Below are 19,523 nucleotides of genomic sequence, written 5' to 3'. Positions count from 1 at the left end.
AGTAAAGAAGGAAGGTAGGAGGGTGGGAGGAAATAAGGTAGGAGGGTGGGAGGAAGGAAGGAAAGAAGGACAGAGGAGAGAAGGAAGGGAGGAAGGAAGGACGGAGGAAGGAAAGAAGGTAGGAAGGAGGGAGGAAGGAAGGAAGGAAGAAAGGAGGGGGAAAGGAGGGAGGGAGGAAAGAAGGGAAGGAAGGAAGGAGGGAAGGAAGGAAGAGTCAAAACAGATGGGTCAATTTGACCCGGGAGCACAACAGGAGGGTTAAGAAACATATTGAAAAAGTCAACAGTGACATCATCAGGTAAATCTCTACGTATTTCACAGTGTACATAGTTTTTTTTTATCTGGTGTTGGATTTGACATTGCTGAGCTAACTTCTAGTTAGGGCCCGAGCGCTTCCTGGTTGCCGTGGTGACGCAGCGAATTTCGATGCTTCGCCATGAAATTTCAAACCCTCATAACTTGACTCCTTCCTTCCTTCCTTCCTTCCTTTCTTCCTTCCTTCCTTCCATCTGTCTGTCCTTCCTCCCTTTCTTCCTACTGTCCTTCCTTCTTTCCTTCTTTCCTTCCTTCCTTCCTTCCTTCTGTCTGTCCTTCCTCCCTTTCTTCCTACTGTCCTTCCTTCTTTCCTTCTTTCCTTCCTTCCATCTGTCTGTCCTTCCTCCCTTTCTTCCTACTGTCCTTCCTTTTTTCCTTCTTTCCTTCCTTCCTTCTGTCTGTCCTTCCTCCCTTTCTTCCACCTGTCCTTCCTTCTTTCCATCCTTCTGTCTGTCATAACTTGACTCCACATGGTCTGAGCTTTTCCACATGTCAGATGCTTGTTCAGCGTCCTGGTCTGAACACATGTACAGTCTCATATTTTTAGTGACAGTCATAGCGCCACCTACTGGCAACAGGAAGTCACTTGCTTCATTCTTTCAATAAGTACTCCCGTCATCTTAAGTATTTACACCTGAAATTGACTCAGCTGAGACATAAGACCTTGGTGATGCTACATTCTCCGACTGAGCCGCAGCCCGACATGCGTGGGGGGGGGGGACATGCGTGTCTGTCCTTCCTCCCTTTCTTCCACCTGTCCTTCCTTCTTTCCTTCCTTCCATCTGTCTGTCCTTCCTCCCTTTCTTCCACCTGTCCTCCCTTCTTTCCATCCTTCCTTCTGTCTGTCCTTCCTCCCTTTCTTCCACCTGTCCTTCCTTCCATCTGTCTGTCCTTCCTCCCTTTCTTCCACCTGTCCTTCCTTCTTTCCTTCCTTCCATCTGTCTGTCCTTCCTCCCTTTCTTCCACCTGTCCTTCCTTCTTTCCTTCCTTCCATCTGTCTGTCCTTCCTCCCTTTCTTCCACCTGTCCTTCCTTCTTTCCATCCTTCCTTCTGTCTGTCCTTCCTCCCTTTCTTCCACCTGTCCTTCCTTCCTTCTGTCTGTCCTTCCTCCCTTTCTTCCACCTGTCCTTCCTTCTTTCCTTTCTTCCTTCCTTCCATCTGTCTGTCTGTCCTTCCTCCCTTTCTTTCTGTCCTTCCTTCTTTCCTTCCTTCCTTCCTTCCTTCTGTCTGTCCTTCCTCCCTTTCTTCCACCTGTCCTTCCTTTTTTCCTTACTTCCTTCCTTCCTTCCGTCTGTCTGTCCTTCCTCCCTTTCTTCCTTCTGTCTGTCCTTCCTCCCTTTCTTCCACCTGTCCTTCCTTCCTTCTTTCCATCTGTCTGTCCTTCCTCCCTTTCTTCCACCTGTCCTTCCTTCCTTCCTTCCTTCCATCTATCTGTCCTTCCTCCCTTTCTTCCTTCTGTCCTTCCTTCTTTCCATCCTTCCTTCTGTCTGTCCTTCCTCCCTTTCTTCCTTCTGTCCTTCCTTCTTTCCTTCCTTCCTTCCATCTGTCTGTCCTTCCTCCCTTTCTTCCACCTGTCCTTCCATCTGTCTGTTCTTCCTCCCTTCCTCCCTTCCTTCCTTCCTTCCTTCCTTCCTTCCCTCCATCTTTTTAATGATCCGGCCCACATGAGATCTAATTGGTCTGTATGTGCCCTTTAATGAAAATGAGTTTGACACCTCTGCCCTAAAATGACGACACAGAAGCAGAAATGATCAGCTGTGCCTTGGTAGCTGACTCCATATTGAATTAGTGAGTTGGACAATTGACTGATTTAATAGTCTCTAATAGTCTCTGGCTGTATTGTTTCAAAATCCCAACCATGGAAAAGTCTCTTCAGTGTGGAGTATTTTTGGCTATAGATATAATATCATACGTTCTGGTCTCTCAGCATGCTACTGATGCAAAAACAGGACAGGATAAAGCTTTAAGGGTCAAAGGCAGAATTGCTAGTAGTTGAGCTGCTTAGCCCTACACAGTATACAGTGTTCAGTATTTATTAGGAGAGAAATGTGCAGATTACTATAGCAAAAAAAGATATTACGCAAAGAAGACATATAAAATAGCATTACCATTTCATTTTCATCTGTCCATTTCATCTTCTCCCAACATCACATGCTGATGAGGACCAGACAGATACAGCTTTAATTCATTCACCTTCATTCACTTTCACTGAACCGAACCAGCTTTTAACCTCATTATGTTCATTTGCAAAAAACATATTAGTAAAGATGAGTTGCATTGCATTAGAAAATAATCACGAAAACTGAAAAATAGACTTTAAATCGACGTAAACCTTTGCAGCGTGTCGTCTGACTGCAGCACACAGTTTACATTGAGCGTCATATTTCGGTGGAACAGCTGCATAATCCCCAGATGTGCCTCACACACACCAACATCATAATCTAAAGCTCAGGATTTTATCACCCAGTAATACCCACTCGGCTAATGTTGCTTGACTTATTGCATGTCAGCGCACGTGTACACACACACACACACGCACACACACACACACACACACACACACACACACACGCACACACACACACACACACACACACACACACACACACACACACACACACACACACACGTTTAAAAAAAAGGGTTTTACCTCATTAGAATTGATCTGAATATGTGCGTATATGTTGATTTATTAATTGCATGTATGTTAATTTGTTTAGATGCACACACACACACACACACACATGCGCACACACACACACGTACACACACACACGTACACACACACACTTTAAAAAAAGGGTTTTACCTCATTAGAATTGATCTGAATTGTGTATATGTTGATTCATTAATTGCATGTATCTTAATTTGTTTAGATGCACACACGCATGCACACACACACACATACACACACACACACACGTACACACACACACACACACACACACACACGTTTAAAAAAAAAAGAAGGGTTTTACCTCATTAGGATTTCTCTGAATCGCGTATATGTTGATTTTTTAATTGCATGTATCTTAATTTGCTTACATGCACACATGCACATACAAACACACACACACACACACACATATGCACACACGCGCAGACACAAACACAGACACACACATACACACACACACAAATGGACATATGCATTTTGTCTGAAACATACATATAACCATAAAAACACACAACAGCACAAACCAAAGTATGTAAATGAGCTATAAGGTGTATGAATAATGACCTGCAGTAATAATGTAATGTTTGCATACCTCTGCATAAATGACTCATCTAAGCTAAGTGCTTTTGTGTGTTAATCACATCAGACAGAGGCTGTAAATTATCTTGTAATGACTGCAGAGTATTTGGCTATTCATTCTGAAGTGAATATTAAATGGGTCAGTCTGTATATCTTTGTTGGAACAATCTACTAAATATTTTAACAAGTGTGTTCTTCCATTTCCACATCCAAGACAAAGCTGTTGGCTAATTTAGGTGGATGTCCTTGTGAAAAGAAAAAAGGAAAAAAAAGTTTCTCTGTTTCCTTAAATGTGCAGATAAAGTACTCTTATCTGTGCAACCGGAAACTAGAATGAAATATGAAAGTAAAAACCAGACGGGGGAGGAAAGGATGAAGGTTAAAGAGATGTGGATGAAGGAAAGGGGGAGGAGAAAAGAAGAGATAATGGTAGAGAGAGACAGGGAGAGAATTATACCTCTGGGAGAAAATGGGGAAAATGACAAGACTGGAGAGGAGAAAAGAGTAAAAGGAGGAGAAGAAAAAGTGAGAGGAGGGCTTAATACGTGTTTAGCTAATATGTTCTGTCTTTCTTTCTCCATCTTTTTACCTTTAACACTTTTATTATGTAGTACTTCCACTTAAACCTTTACATACTGTTCATATACTGACTCATAATTACTCATTAACCCTCCTGTTGTCCTTGAGTCAGGGAAGGGAGGGAGGAAGAAGGGAGGGAGGAAGGAAGGAAAGGAGGAAGGAAAGGAGGAAGGATGGAAGGGAGGAAGAAAAGGAGGAAGGAAAGGAGGGAGGAAGGAAGGAGGAAAGAAGGAAGAACGGGAGGGAGGGAGGGAGGGAGGAAGGGTGGAAGGGAGGATGGAAGAAAGAAGGAAGGGAGGGAGGAAGGAAGGAAGGTAGGAGGGAAGGAAGGAAAGGAGGAAGGAAGGAAGGAAAGGAGGGAGGGAGGGAGGAAAGGGAGGGAGGGAGGGATGGAAGAAGGAAGGAAGGTACGAGGGAGGGAGAAAGGAAAAGAGGAAGGGAGGAAAGGAAGGAAGGATGGAGGAAAGAAGGGAGGAAGGAACGAAGGTAGGAGGAAGGAAAGAAGGATGGAAGTAGGAAAGAGAGAGGAAGCAAGGAAGGTAGGAGGGAGGGAGGGAAGGAAGGAAGGAAGGAAGAAGGAAGGTAGGAGGGAGGGAGAAATGAAAAGAGGAAGGGAGGAAAGTAAGGAAGGATGGAGGAAAGAAGGGAGGACGGAAGGAAGGTAGGAGGGAGGAAGGAAGGAGGAAAGAGAGAGGAAGGAAGGAAGGTAGGAGGGAGGGAAGGAAGGAAGGGAGGAAGAAAGGAAGGAAGGAACGAACAGTCAAACAGACGGGGTCAATTTGACCCGGGAGGACAACAGGAAGGTTAATGAACGTTTGATGAATTTATGGAAAATAAAACATTCACTATTTTATGTTCCAGCACAGCATTGTATAGAATATGATGAATAAAACATGTTTAAATGCAGATTTTTAATAAGTGCAGTTTGAACTTGTTCATTTGCATATATAAAAAAAGTGTATCAGCTGCACAAAAGTGACAAAAAGGATGCATTTCATTTCCGTTTTTCTACACTGTGGGTCACATTAGGAAAAATAAGGCTAAAAGAAATGTGATGCTGAGCAGTGTGTAAAGGTTAACCTCTTAATGCACGCTGTTCCCTCTATGGGACGGGACGGAAGTTAGGAGGTAGCCACAAGTTCTTCTGAATGTTTTAAACACCAACCCTTAAACATATATACTCATGCCGTACATCGTTGGAAAGCTTAGATTGTCCTGATTCATTCAAGACCACTCACGACTTATATGGTTGCTCACAGCCGTAATAGTATTAGCGATTAGCTCGGCTAGCCACTCAGCTAAAGTAAGAAAAGCTATAATGCTACATACCTTCAAAGTCTTCCCTTTATCCACAACGATCATCTTATGACTCAGGACTTTCTGTACAGCTCGCCAAGTATCCATTCTGGTGAAATATGAAATCCGTTTCCTTCTAACCGGAATACTTTCCTCAATATGTCCATGTATTTAGTCCAACACGTAACGTAACCATAGGAACGTAACACATGGAACAAACCATATGCGATCCGTTTACGTCATTTCCTGACCTGCACGTCCAGCTCAGAGTACACGTGACTAGATGTTTACGACAGTGAGCCTCTTCTGCTTCTGACGACACCACACACAAGCCAATCGGTGTTTAGGATTAGGCAGCACATGTCTCCAAAGCCAATGAGGACATGTGACCGAAGACAACGTGACTTTGATTGACAGGTGTTCCAGCCAATGGAAATATTCGGTGAAATGAAGTTGATAACCTTTTAGCCAATAGTCTGAGGTTTCCAATCGTCTATGACACTAAACTATTAGGTTTGGCTGTCCATAAACAAACTCCAAGCGTAACCGGCGTGCGCCCGGTGCGTAAAAGAGTTGAACCATATATCATTACGCACTCTGCATTTTGGTACACGGTTGGTTCTTCTTCGACTTGACATATGACTTATACCAAAATAAACAGATAGATAGATAGATAGATAGATAGATAGATAGATAGATAGATAGATAGATAGACAGATAGATAGATAGATAGATAGATAGATAGTCAGATAGATAGATAGATAGATAGAGTCTCAAACTATGTGGGATCTGTGCTGCTCACAACTTGGGAATGTCATTTAGGCTAACAACATAACAAATAGGGGCGTGTTAGGTTAGAGGTTAAATGATGCATACTTTATGGCATTACTTTATCTACAGTTACCTGCATATCCACATATATGTTTTGGCTGCTGTCTGGGAAGTGTCAATCAATCAGGGTCTGCACAGAAGCTGATAAGAGATTAGCCAGAGTAACTTGAAACACCTGTGTGGGTGAGACCAGGATCTTGGGACACACATGCTGCTACCTATTAACATTAAAACTCTGTAGTTTACCAGGAGTGGGGTTCGAACCCACGAGGGCTCATGCCCATTGGATCTTAAGTCCAACGCCTTAACCTCTCGGCCATCCTGGTTTAGATAGATATGAAACATCATATGAAACGTCCTCCCGGGTCAAATTGACCCCATCTGTTTTGACTGTTCCTTCTTTCTTTCCTTCCTCCCTCCCTTCCTTCCTTCTTCCTCCGTTCTTCCTTCCTTCCTTTCCTCCCTCCCTCCCTCCTTCCTTGTTTCCTCCCTCCCTTCTTCCTTCTTTCCTCCGTTCTTCCTTCCTTCCTTTCCTCCCTCCCTCCCTCCTACCTTCCTTCCTTCCTTCCTTCCGTCTTTCCTCTGTCCTTCCTTCCTTTCCTCCTACCTTCCTTTCTTCCTTCCTTCCTTTCCTCCATCCCTCCCTCCTACCTTCCTTCCTTCCTTCCTACCTTCTTTCCTCTGTCCTTCCTTCCTCTCTCCCTCCCTTCCTTCCTTGACTCGAGGACAACAGGAGGGTTAATATATAATTGAAATGCATTCCCAGTTGTGTTTAAAGGTCTAAAATGAGCAGTATGTAAAGGTTAAATGATGCATACATTATGGTATTACTTTATCTACACTTACCTGCATAGATGTTTCAGCTGCTGTCCTCCACCTACAAAACTACCAGCAGGTGTCAATCAATCAGAGTCTGCACACAAGCTGATAAGAGACCCAATTAGCCAGAGTAACTTGAAACACCTGCGTGGCTAAGACCAGGATCTTGGGACACACATGCTGCTACCTATTAACATTAAAGCTCTGTAGTCTACCAGGAGTGGGGTTCGAACCCACGAGGGCTCATGCCCATTGGATCTTAAGTCCAACGCCTTAACCTCTCGGCCATCCTGGTTCAGATGAATATGAAACATCACCAGCAGTCGACCCTGTCTGATAGAAATTACATTAACCTTCCTGTCGTCCTCCCGGGTCAAACTGACCCCATCTGACTTTTGACTGTTCCTTCTTTCCTTCCTCCCTCCCTCCTTTCCTCCCTTCTTCCTCCCTTCCTTCTTCCTCCCTTCCTTTCCTTCTTCCCTTCCTTTTTTCCTTCCTTCCTCCCTTCCTCTTTTCCTTTCTCCCTCCCTCCTTCCTTGTTTCCTCCGTTCTTCCTTCCTTCCTTCCTTCCTTCTTTCCTCTGTCCTTCCTTCCTTCCTTTCCTCCCTTCCTTCCTCCCTTCTTTCCTTTCTTCCTTCCTTCCTCCTTTCCTTCCTTCTTCCATCCTCCCTCCCTTCCTTCCTTCTTCCTCCCTTCCATCCTTCCTTCCTTCATTCCTTCCTTCCTTCCTCCCTCCCTCCTTCCTTCTTCCTCCCTTCCTTCCTTTACTCGAGGACAAAAGCATTCCCAGTTATGTTACTTTGGTAAAGGTAAAGTCACTTCCTGGATCATGTTCACAGGCATTGCTTCTTCATTTCTTCCAAGTTCACATTAGTTTTTTTCCACGATGGCTAAAAGAAATGTGTATGTGGTGTGTTTAAAGGTCTAAAATGAGCAGTGTATGTAAAGGTTAAATGATGCATACATTATGGTATTACTTTATCTACACTTACCTGCATAGATGTTTCAGCTGCTGTCCTCCACCTACAAAACTACCAGCAGGTGTCAATCAATCAGGGTCTGCACACGAGCTGATAAGAGACCCACTTAGCCAGAGTAACTTGAAACACCTGTGTGGGTGAGACCAGGATCTTGGGACACACATGCTGCTACCTATTAACATTAAAGCTCTGTAGTCTACCAGGAGTGGGGTTCGAACCCACGAGGGCTCATGCCCATTGGATCTTAAGTCCAACGCCTTAACCTCTCGGCCATCCTGGTTTCCTTCTCTCTTTCTTTCCTTCCTCTCTCTTCCCTCCTTCCTTCCTTCCTTTCTCCCATGCTCCCTTCCTTCCTTCTTCCTCCCTTCCTTACTTGACTTGGACGACAGGAAGGTTAATGTAATTTCTATCAGACAGGGTCGACTGCTGGTGATGTTTCATACCCATCTAAACCAGGATGGCCGAGAGGTTAAGGCGTTGGACTTAAGATCCAATGGGCATGAGCCCTCGTGGGTTCGAACCCCACTCCTGGTAGACTACAGAGCTTTAATGTTAATAGGTAGCAGCATGTGTGTCCCAAGATCCTGGTCTTACCCACACAGGTGTTTCAAGTTACTCTGGCTAATTGGGTCTCTTATCAGCTTGTGTGCAGACCCTGATTGATATGCAGGTAAGTGTAGATAAAGTAATACCATAATGTATGCATCATTTAAATACACGCCCTATTTGTTATGCTGTTAGCCTAAATGACATGCTCAAGTTGTGAGCAGCACAGATCCCACATAGTTAGAGACTCAGAGATGTGTCTGGTATCATTGGAAAGGAAACACTCTCAGGATTCTTGTAAAAGTGTCTGTGTGATTCTGTGACTTACTGACAAAGAGTGGCAGAGGTTACAATGATGGGGTTGTTTACTCGCCTATAGGTTTGCCTTTACAATGACATGTGTACAGACATTCAGGGACCTCTCAGCGGGATATAGACACAATGAGGCCAGAGCCACAGGTGTTGGCTTCATGCAGTCCAAATTTGGAGTCAAAAGACCAAAAGATGAATTTTTCAGAATTATTTTTCAACAGGTATGTCCATGCGTTTTCCTCAGGTCCTTTTTGGAGACTCCAAATGGACACTTGGTTACCAAAGCTGTATAACCGCAATCAAACACCTATAACTTCACATCCCCTTTGCCTACAATCAAAATCTTGGTCTCTAATGAAAGCTGACACCATATTATTATTATTATTGTTATTGTTATTATTATTATTATTATTATTATTATTATTATCATTAGATATAACCATATTTTTTTGTTTGGCCATATCTATCTATCTATCTATCTGTTTATTTTGCTATAAGTCATATGTCAAGTCGAAGAAGAACCAACCGTGTACCAAAATGCCAGGTGCGTAATGATATATGGTTCAACTCTTTTACGCACAGGGCGCACGCCGGTTACGCTTGGAGTTTGTTTATGGACAGCCAAACCTAATAGTTTAGTGTCATACACCGTTGGAAACCTCAGACTATTGGCTAAAAGGTTATCAACTTCATTTCACCGAATATTTCCATTGGCTGGAACAGCAGTCAGTCAAACCCACGTTGTCGTCGGTCACATGTCCTCATTGGCTTTGGAGACATGTGCTGCCTAATCCTAAACACCGATTGGCTTGTGTGTGGTGTCGTCTGAAGCAGAAGAGGCTCACGGTTGTAAACATCTAGTCACGTGTACTCTGAGATGGACGCGCAGGTCAGGAAATGACGTAAACGGACCGCATATGGTTTGTTATTTGTGTTATTACGTTACGTGTTGGACTAAATACATGTTGACATATTGAGGAAAGTATTTCGGTTTTATGGAAACGGATTTCATATTTCACAAGAATGGATACTTGGCGAGCTGTACAGAAAGTCCTGTGTCATAAGATGATCGTTGTGGATAAAGGGAAGACTTTGAAGGTATGTAGCATTATAGCTGTTAGCTTACTTTAGCTTAGTAGCTAGCCGAGCTAATCGCTAATACTATTACGGCTGTGAGCAACCATATAAGTCGTGAGTGGTCTTGAATGAACCAGAACAATCTAAGCTTTCCAGCAATGTATGACATGAATATATATGTTTAAGGGTTGCTGTTTAAAACATTCAGAAGAACTTGTGGCTACCTCCTAACTTCCGGTTCGTCCCGTAGACGGAACAGCGTGCGTTAAGTGGTTAACTGTGAATAAATATGTTGAGCTTCAAGCAATTGCAGATTTTTTTTTTCTGTATTAAAACCAAGAAACACATTTTTTATTAGCCGTAACCAAGTGCTGCCAGAGTCTAAACATAACCATAAAATGTTTCAAAATGCAGAGAGATATTGTGAGGTAGTGCAAGGTTGGATATAAACCAACTAGATAATATGTTGCATCTGAACATTTATTGACAACATGTTCTCATTATGTTGAGAGAGAAGATAATCCAGCAGAGTTTCGAGTAATATTCTGTTGCAATTTAGTTGTATATGAGCATCATTTCCAGGAAACACAGATGTAGCATTAGGATGGATCAGTCCTTTGTGTGCAATCCATGGGACACACACACACACACACAAACAAACACACACACAAAAACACACACACATCAGGTCATCATCACTTCTGGGGACATTACATAGACTTACATTAGTTTCCTGGAGATTTAACCACAACTTGCTTAAACTGAACCTTAACCACCATTTTTGTCCCCAATTAACTGCTTTTAAGTCTAAAATATGTCCCCAAAAGTAGCCTATAACAGACACACACACACACACACAAATATCAGGTCATCATCACTTCTGGGGACATTACATAGACTTACATTAGTTTCCTGGAGACTTAACCACAACTTGTCTAAACTGAACCTTAACCACTGACATAAAAAGCTTTTGACACCGTTTTTGCCCCCAATTAACTGCTTTCAAGTCTAAAATATGTCCCCAAAAGTAGCCTATAACAGACAGCAACACACACAGACACACACACAAACACACACACAGTAGTAGAATACCTGGCAGTCTGCCACCAAAGCACTCTGAGCTGATTTCTTTGCCTACACACACAAAATAAGGACACAGGGGGTCAAACTCTGAAGCCAATAGGCTGAATTTTGTTTTAGGGAGCCAATTTGAATTTGGGGAGTTAAACTAAGTTGAAACAGGAAGTGATAAATGGCTTCCAGTTATTAGTTCTTCAGGTTTTCTTCTCTTTACCTCCTCTTCTTATTCCTCCAGACTGTTTTTTTATCTGTCTGCTTCTCTTGTAATGTTTCAGTCTCTGACTCACTCTCTCATCATGTTTAACCCTCTGTTGATTGTTTTTTTGTCTTTCTCTCCATAGTCTGAACTATAGTGGGATGTGTTTGGCATCAGACGCCCAGTTCAGCGACTTCCTGGATGGGATGGGACCCGCTCAGTTTGTTGGGCGACAGACTCTGGCGACAACATCCATGGGTGAGAGAGAACGGACATTTTTTAAGTTTGGCATTTTTAATGAAACACAGGAACTATCAGCTGTTAATCTACCATCAATCAAATTATTAATATCAACCCAGGGCCAAATGTTACCCATTTTTTTTTACATTCTTTCATACATATTTCTTTTAGCCAGACCTTTCCTAATGTGAGCCATAGTATGCACATTTTTAAATATGCAAAATGTACAAGTTTGACATATTTATTATAAAATTCAGACATTTTATATTCATCATATTCTATAAAATGTTCTCTCGGACCATAAAATAGTGATTCTGAATGATTCCTTCCATAATAAAAGGATTAATCAAACATGACTGATGGGGAACTTATGAATGTGAATTGGTGTAGAGACTGATATGAACAGTATGTAAAGGTTAAGAAAGATAGCTAATGCAAGACAAAAAACTTCATCTTAATCCCTCTTTCATTTCTTTTTACCAAGCTGAGAGGGAAATGAAAATTTTGGGGGTCAGAAATGTTAAATGTATTTTATAAAATGCTCGAAAACAGCCAACACGGAAAATCTCCCTGTGAAAAATAGGTCTGAAAATTGGAAAAGAAAAAGAAAAAAAGCATCTTATTTCCTCATAAAACTGAACCCGAAATGACTTCTGAAATTATTTAACACTGGCAAAAAAAAAAAAAAAAAGTGCCTCATTAATCAGAGCGTTGATCCACTGCCGAGTTTTCCTCATCGTCCTCTGCACTTATTCATTCCCAGACTGTATATAAACTGGATATATTGTATACAGCCTGTCCTCCACAGCAGTGATGTACTGTAAGTGGGTCAGTTTCCTCGCTGGCAGTCAGACAGTGTCCTTGGCCCGACAACAGTGACACGGACTGGACCGGCTCCACTCCAAACCTGCTGTCCAGATCCAATATTATATAATGTCAGAGAACCCAGAATAACTTGGCTGTCATCTGTGCTGCTCTGCCACTTTCAAAGGAATGCATTTTTCATTTTGGGGGCATTTAGCTGAAACTATTATCCAGAGTGACTTACGGAGTAATGGCATGAAGGAGGGAGGAAGGAAGGAAAGGAGGGAGGAAGGAAAGGAGGGAGAAAGGAAGGGAGGGAAGAAGGAAGGAAGGGAGGGAAGAAGGAAGGAAGGGAGGAAGAAGGAAGCAAAGGAGGGAGGAAGAAGGAAGGGAGGAAGAAGGAAGCAAAGGAGGGAGGAAGGAAGGAAGGGAGGAAGAAGGAAAGAAAGGAGGGAGGACGAAGGAAGCAAAGGAGGGAGGGAGGAAGGAAGGAAGGAAGGGAGGAAGAAGGAAGCAAAGGAGGGAGGAAGAAGGAAGGGAGGGAAGAAGGAAAGAAAGGAGGGAGGAAGGAAGGAAGGGAGGGAAGAAGGAAAGAAAGGAGGGAGGAAGGAAGGAAGGGAGGGAAGAAGGAAGGAAAGGAGGGAGAAAGGAAGGAAGGGAGGGAAGAAGGAAGCAAAGGAGGGAGGAAGAAGGAAGGGAGGGAAGAAGGAAAGAAAGGAGGGAGGAAGGAAGGAAGGGAGGGAAGAAGGAAGGAAAGGAGGGAGAAAGGAAGGAAGGGAGGGAAGAAGGAAGCAAAGGAGGGAGGAAGGAAGCAAAGGAGGGAGGAAGGAAGGAAGGAAGGGAGGAAGAAGGAAGGAAAGGAGGGAGAAAGGAAGGAAGGGAGGGAAGAAGGAAGGAAAGGAGGGATGAAGGAAAGGAGGGAGGAAGCAAAGGAGGGAGGAAGGAAGGGAGGGAGAAAGAAGGAAGGAAAGGAGGAAGTAAGGAGGAAAATGGCTGCTCTGCCACTTTCAAAGGAAAGCATTTTTCATTTTGGGGGCATTTAGCTGAAACTATTATCCAGAGTGACTTACGGAGTAATGGCATGAAGGAGGGAGGAAGGAAGGAAGGAAAGGAGGGAGGAAGGAAGGAAAGGAAAGGAGGGAGGAAGGAAGGAAAGGAGGGAGAAAGGAAGGAAGGGAGGGAAGAAGGAAGGAAGGGAGGAAGAAGGAAGCAAAGGAGGGAGGAAGGAAGGAAGGGAGGAAGAAGGAAGGGAGGGAAGAAGAAGGAAGGAAAGGAGGGAGGAAGGAAGAAAGGGAGGAAGAAGGAAGCAAATGAGGGAGGAAGAAGGAAGGAAAGGAGGAAGTAAGGAGGAAAGTGGCTGCTCTGCCACTTTCAAAGGAATGCATTTTTCATTTTGGGGGCATTTAGCTGAAACTATTATCCAGAGTGACTTACGGAGTAATGGCATGAAGGAGGGAGGAAGGAAGGAAAGGAGGGAGGAAGGAAGGAAAGGAGGGAGGAAGGAAGGAAAGGAGGGAGAAAGGAAGGAAGGGAGGGAAGAAGGAAGGAAGGGAGGGAAGAAGGAAGGAAGGGAGGAAGAAGGAAGGAAAGGAGGGAGGAAGGAAGGAAGGGAGGAAGAAGGAAGGGAGGGAAGAAGGAAAGAGAGGAGGGAGGAAGGAAGGAAGGAAAGGAGGAAGTAAAGAGGAAAGTGGCTGCTCTGCCACTTTCAAAGGAATGCATTTTTCATTTTGGGGGCATTTAGCTGAAACTATTATCCAGAGTGACTTACGGAGTAATGGCATGAAGGAGGGAGGAAGGAAGGAAGGGAGGGAGGAAGGAAGGAAAGGAGGAAGGAAGGAAAGGAGGGAGAAAGGAAGGAAGGGAGGGAAGAAGGAAGGAAGGGAGGAAGAAGGAAGCAAAGGAGGGAGGAAGGAAGGACGGGAGGAAGAAGGAAGGGAGGGAAGAAGGAAAGAAAGGAGGGAGGAAGGAAGGAAGGGAGGAAGAAGGAAGCAAAGGAGGGAGGAAGGAAGGGAGGAAGAAGGAAGGGAGGGAGGAAGAAGGAAGGAAAGGAGGAAGTAAGGAGGAAAGTGGCTGCTCTGCCACTTTCAAAGGAATGCATTTTTCATTTTGGGGGCATTTAGCTGAAACTATTATCCAGAGTGACTTACGGAGTAATGGCATGAAGGAGGGAGGAAGGATGGAAAGGAGGAAGTAAGGAAAGGAGGGAGAAAAGGAAGGAAGGAAGGGAAGAAGGAAGGAAGGGAGGAAGAAGGAAGCAAAGGAGGGAGGAAGGAAGGAAGGGAGGAAGAAGGAAGGGAGGGAGGAAGGAAGGAAGGGAGGAAGAAGGAAGGGAGGGAGGAAGAAGGAAGCAAAGGAGGGAGGAAGGAAGGAAGGGAGGAAGAAGGAAGGGAGGGAGGAAGAAGGAAGGAAAGGAGGAAGTAAGGAGGAAAGTGGCTGCTCTGCCACTTTCAAAGGAATGCATTTTTCATTTTGGGGGCATTTAGCTGAAACTATTATCCAGAGTGACTTACGGAGTAATGGCATGAAGGAGGGAGGAAGGAAGGAAAGGAAAGAGGAAGGAAGGAAAGGAGGGAGGAAGGAAGGAAAGGAGGAAGGAAGGAAGGAAAGGAGGGAGAAAGGAAGGAAGGGAGGGAAGAAGGAAGGAAGGGAGGAAGAAGGAAGCAAAGGAGGGAGGAAGGAAGGAAGGGAGGAAGAAGGAAAGAAAGGAGGGAGGAAGGAAGGAAGGGAGGAAGAAGGAAGGGAGGGAGGGAAGAAGGAAAGAAAGGAGGGAGGAAGAAGGAAGGGAGAGAGGAAGAAGGAAGCAAAGGAGGGAGGAAGGAAGGAAGGGAGGAAGGAAGGAAGGGAGGGAGGAAGAAGGAAGGAAAGGAGGAAGTAAGGAGGAAAGTGGCTGCTCTGCCACTTTCAAAGGAATGCATTTTTCATTTTGGGGGCATTTAGCTGAAACTATTATCCAGAGTGACTTACGGAGTAATGGCATGAAGGAAAAAGTTTAATTTCCTTTCTCATATCAAAAGAAACTAACTGCACACAGATTTGAACACTAAAAGGCAGAACAACACACAATAACACACACTGACTGAAATACTGTCTGCTGTCAAAGTTGATGTGTTTAAGTTAGCAAGCTAGCAAACAGCTACACATTCAGAGCAACATCAGCATTCATTTAGAGTCAGATTTCTGTTTAGCTAATTAACCCTCCTGTTGTCCTCGAGTGAAGGAAGGAAGGGAGGAAGAAGGGAGGAAGGAAAGGAGGGAGGGAGAAAGGAAGGAAGGGAGGGAAGAAGGAAGGAAGGGAGGAAGAAGGGAGGAAGGAAAGGAGGGAGGGAGGAAGGAAGGAAGGGAGGAAGGAAAGGACGGAGGGAGGAAGGAAAGGAGGGAGGAAGGAAGGAAAGGAGGGAGGAAGGAAGGAAGGGAGGGAGGAAGGAAGGAAAGGAGGGAGGAAGCAAAGGAGGGAGAAAGGAAAGAAGGGAGGGAAGGAAGGAAGGGAGGAAGAAGGAAGGAAAGGAGGAAGAGAGGAAGGAAGCAGGAAGGGAGGGAGGAAGGAAGGAAGAAAAGGAGGGAAGGCAGGAAAGAAGGAAGGAGGTAGGGAGGGAGAAAGGAAAAGAGGTAGGAAGGAAGGATAGAAGGATAGAAGGGAAGGAGGAAAGGAAGGAAGGGAGGAAAGGAAAGAAGGAAGGGAGGAAGGAAGGAAGGAAAGGAAGGAAGGAAGGGAGGGTCGAGGGAGGAAAAAAGGAAGGAAGGAAGGAGGTAGGGAGGGAGGGAGAAAGGAAAAGAGGTAGGGAGGAAGGAAGGAAGGATGGAGGGAAGAAAAAAGGAAAGAAGGAAGGAAGGAAGGAAGGGAGGGTCGAGGGAGGAAAAAAGGAAGGAAGGAAGGAGGTAGGGAGGGAGAAAGGAAAAGAGGTAGGGAGGAAGGAAGGAAGGATAGAAGGAAGGATGGAGGGAAGAAAAAAGGAAGGAAGGAAGAAGGGAGGGAGAAAGGAATAGAGGAAGGAAGGAAGGAAAGAAGGAACAGTCAAAACAGGGTCAATTTGACCCGGGAGGACGACACAAAGATTAAGGAACCCTAACCCTAACCCTAACACTCTGATATCTAGAAACTGGATTTAAAAAGTGTCTCCAGTGTGCTACAAACAATTTAAAGGACTGTGTTTGTATTTGTTTATATTTGTAATACATTAAATACTGAACATGCACACTCACTGCATGAATGATGGAGGTTTTATTAGCTGCTGCAGCCATAGTACAACCTCATTCTCACTACACTATCATTATAAAGGCTACTGTTGAATTGGTTTATATTTATATCGCTATTAAGAACAACTTTTTAAACTTTCATGTTAATTAATGCTGAGTTTTCTGACACTACATAAACACATAGACTGTATAAAAGAAATGGACGTAACATCCGTGACATCACCCATTGGTTTGTGGACTGCTGCTCGGAAGCCAATAGTATCGAATCTAGGCAGCGCCATCTTGAAAATTTCAGGTGCATTCTGGGAAAAAATGAACACGGATTCTACTTATATGGGCATGAAGCGGGGCGGGGAGGTTGCTATGGGTGCGAGGGCTGGATCTCGAGGACATTGGTCAATCAACCTGTCAATCAGGACGTGGTCACGCCCCCTAATGCATACCCTGCTTTATCGTCAAATATAAAATCAGGGAGGCCAAAATGTCCCAAATGAACATCATACTGCATTGAAGAAGGCTTTAAACTAGCGATTGAGACCATAAACACATTTTGAAAACGTTTACTGAGGTTAGAAATCAAGTGAGAAGTTGGTGAATTCTCCATTGACTTGTATAGAGACGGTCGCCCCCTGGTGGCCTTTTGATAGAATGCAGTTCTAAGTTACTTCCACGTTGGCCTCATTTCAGAGGACAGGAACTCCCCGCCTGCATAAACATGAGTAATTATAATACACAAGCCATAATCCTGGATAAATAGAAATTGGACACATATTCATCTCTTCCACATAATAGAGAACATTATATTGTGAATCTCAGTCCCATATGGTCTAGCGGTTAGGATTCCTGGTTTTCACCCAGGCGGCCCGGGTTCGACTCCCGGTATGGGAATGTCAACATATTGTGAATCTTATACCTATATCTCTAATGTTTTCACTCAATCAGGTGACGTAGAGATCGGTCTGATGGAGAGGAATGGAGGTCTGGAGGTGGAGGTCATCCAGGCCAGAGGACTCACCATGAAACCAGGTTCAAAAGGACCTCCAGGTAAGCCCCTCGTAAGCCCCTCGGAAGATTTCTACATGAAGCAACTTTAAATCTGAAACATCACATTTTCAGAATCACACCATAACATTTATCTTCCATTAACCTTTGTGTCGTCCTCCCGGGTCAAATTGACCCTGTCTGTTTTGACTGTTCCTTCTTTCTTCCTTCCTTCCTTCCTTCTTTTCCTTCCTCCTTTGCTTCCTCCTGTCCTTCCTTCTTTCCTCCTTTCCTTCCTTCCTCCTTTCTCCCTTCTTTCCTCCTTTCCTTCCTTATTTACTTTCTTCCATCCTTCCTTCCTTCTTCCTGCCTTACTTCCTCCTTTCCTTCCTTCCTCCTTTTCTTCCTCCCTCCCTTTCATCCTTTCCTTCCTTCCTCCTTTCCTTCCTTCCTTTCTTCCTCCCTCCTTTCCTTCCTCATTTCTTCCCTCCCTCCTTTCATTCCTTCTTCCTCCCTTACTTCCTCCTTTCCTTTCTTCTTCCTCCCTCCCTTTCATCCTTCCTTCCTTCTTCCTGCCTTCCTTCCACCTTTCCTTCCTTCTTCCTCTCTCCCTTACTCCTTTTCCCCTTCCTTCCTTCCTTCCTCCCTTCCTTCCTTGACTCGAGGACAACAGGAGGGGTAAAAAAAAAAAAAGGCTGCTGTTCATGAGAAATGACTGCGGCGTCTTTGAATATTGAGTGTTTTAAGAGCACTTGAACGCACCACAAGAGAGCGAATAGCATCCGGCTAGACATTAATTACAAAAGCACACTTATGAAGATCTGAAAGATGCATGAGTGAAGAAGAGGAAATGGTGATTTTAGTGTTGAGTTGACATCAGGGCAGATGGCGGTTATCCCTTTTTAAATAAGTAAGAAGTACATGCGTCTGCTAATGCTGTCGGGAAGATGCTCAGTGTGTTGCTCTGACTTCAAATGTGCGTCTGTAGTAGGCATGGGATGATAACCGTGTTCAAGGTATAGGTAGGTTGATCCCCCCTACCTTCCTCCCTTCCTTCTTTCCTTCCTTCCTCCCTTCCTCTTTTCCTTCCTTCCTCCCTTCCTCTTTTCCTTTGTCCCTCCCTCCTTCCTTCTTTCCTTCCTCCCTCCTCCCTTCCTTCCTCCCTCATTTCCTTCCTTCTTCCTCCCTTCCTTCCTCTTTTCCTTCCTTCCTTCTTCCTCCCTTCCTTCCTTCCTTGACTCAAGGACAACAGGAGGGTTAATCAGATCAGTTAACCCTATCTGTCATGTCATGGAGGTAGCTATTGTATTAGTGATGGTCACAGGACATGGAAACAGACATTCCTTCCTTTCATCTGTCCTTCCTCCCTTTCTTCTTTCTGTCCTTCCTTCCTTCTGCCCTTCCTTTTTTCCTTTCTTTCTTCCTTCCTCCCTTCCTCCCTTCCATCTGTCCTTCCTCGCTTTCTTCCTTCCATCTGTCCTTCCTTCCTTTCTTTCTTCCTTCCTTTTTCCTTTCTTCCTTCCTTCCTTCCTTCCATCTGTCCTTCCTCGCTTTCTTCCTTCCATCTGTCCTTCCTTCCTTCCTTTCTTCCTTTTTTCCTTTCTTTCTTCCTTCCTCCCTTCCTCCCTTGCATCTGTCCTTCCTCGCTTTCTTCCTTCCATCTGTCCTTCCTTCCTTCTGTCCTTCCTTTTTTCCTTTCTTTCTTCCTTCCTCCCTTCCCCCCTTCCTTCCTTCCTTCCATCTGTCCTTCCTCGCTTTCTTCCTTCCATCTGTCCTTCCTTCCTTTCTTCCTTCCTTCCTTCCATCTGTCCTTCCTCCCTTTCTTCTTTCTGTCCTTCCTTCCTTCCATCCATCTGTCCTTCCTTCCTTTCTTCCTTCTGTCCTTCCTTTTTTCCTTCCTCCCTTCTTTCCTTCTTTCCTTCCTCCCATCTGCCTGTCATTTCTTCCTTCCCTTCTTATTTCCTTCCTTCCTTCCTTCCTTCCTCCCTCCTTCCTTCCTTCCGTCTTTTTAATGATC

At 44.3% G+C, this 19,523-nt stretch overlaps 1 protein-coding gene and 5 non-coding genes across 6 annotated transcripts in view; 3 read left to right on the top strand and 3 right to left on the bottom strand.

Moving 5' to 3' along the window:
* rims4 (regulating synaptic membrane exocytosis 4) overlaps positions 1-19,523 on the top strand; it is a 39,563-nt gene that overhangs the window by 9,769 nt on the left and 10,271 nt on the right. The window contains exons 2-3 of the mRNA XM_053315618.1: positions 11,433-11,545; positions 17,468-17,569. Coding sequence (XP_053171593.1) covers positions 11,433-11,545; positions 17,468-17,569 — 215 coding nt within the window. The remainder of the gene's footprint in view (positions 1-11,432; positions 11,546-17,467; positions 17,570-19,523) is intronic.
* Positions 6,521-6,603, bottom strand: trnal-uaa (transfer RNA leucine (anticodon UAA)). Its single transcript has one exon. It is a non-coding gene; the product is annotated as a tRNA-Leu (tRNA).
* Positions 7,309-7,391, bottom strand: trnal-uaa (transfer RNA leucine (anticodon UAA)). The gene has a single exon. It is a non-coding gene; the product is annotated as a tRNA-Leu (tRNA).
* trnal-uaa (transfer RNA leucine (anticodon UAA)) lies at positions 8,274-8,356 on the bottom strand. Its single transcript has one exon. It is a non-coding gene; the product is annotated as a tRNA-Leu (tRNA).
* On the top strand, positions 8,528-8,610 carry trnal-uaa (transfer RNA leucine (anticodon UAA)). Its single transcript has one exon. It is a non-coding gene; the product is annotated as a tRNA-Leu (tRNA).
* On the top strand, positions 17,342-17,413 carry trnae-uuc (transfer RNA glutamic acid (anticodon UUC)). The gene has a single exon. It is a non-coding gene; the product is annotated as a tRNA-Glu (tRNA).

The sequence above is a fragment of the Scomber japonicus genome, chromosome 3, assembly GCF_027409825.1.
Source record: "Scomber japonicus isolate fScoJap1 chromosome 3, fScoJap1.pri, whole genome shotgun sequence".
Lineage (NCBI taxonomy): Eukaryota > Metazoa > Chordata > Actinopteri > Scombriformes > Scombridae > Scomber > Scomber japonicus.
This window is presented reverse-complemented; position numbering and strand designations above follow the sequence as displayed.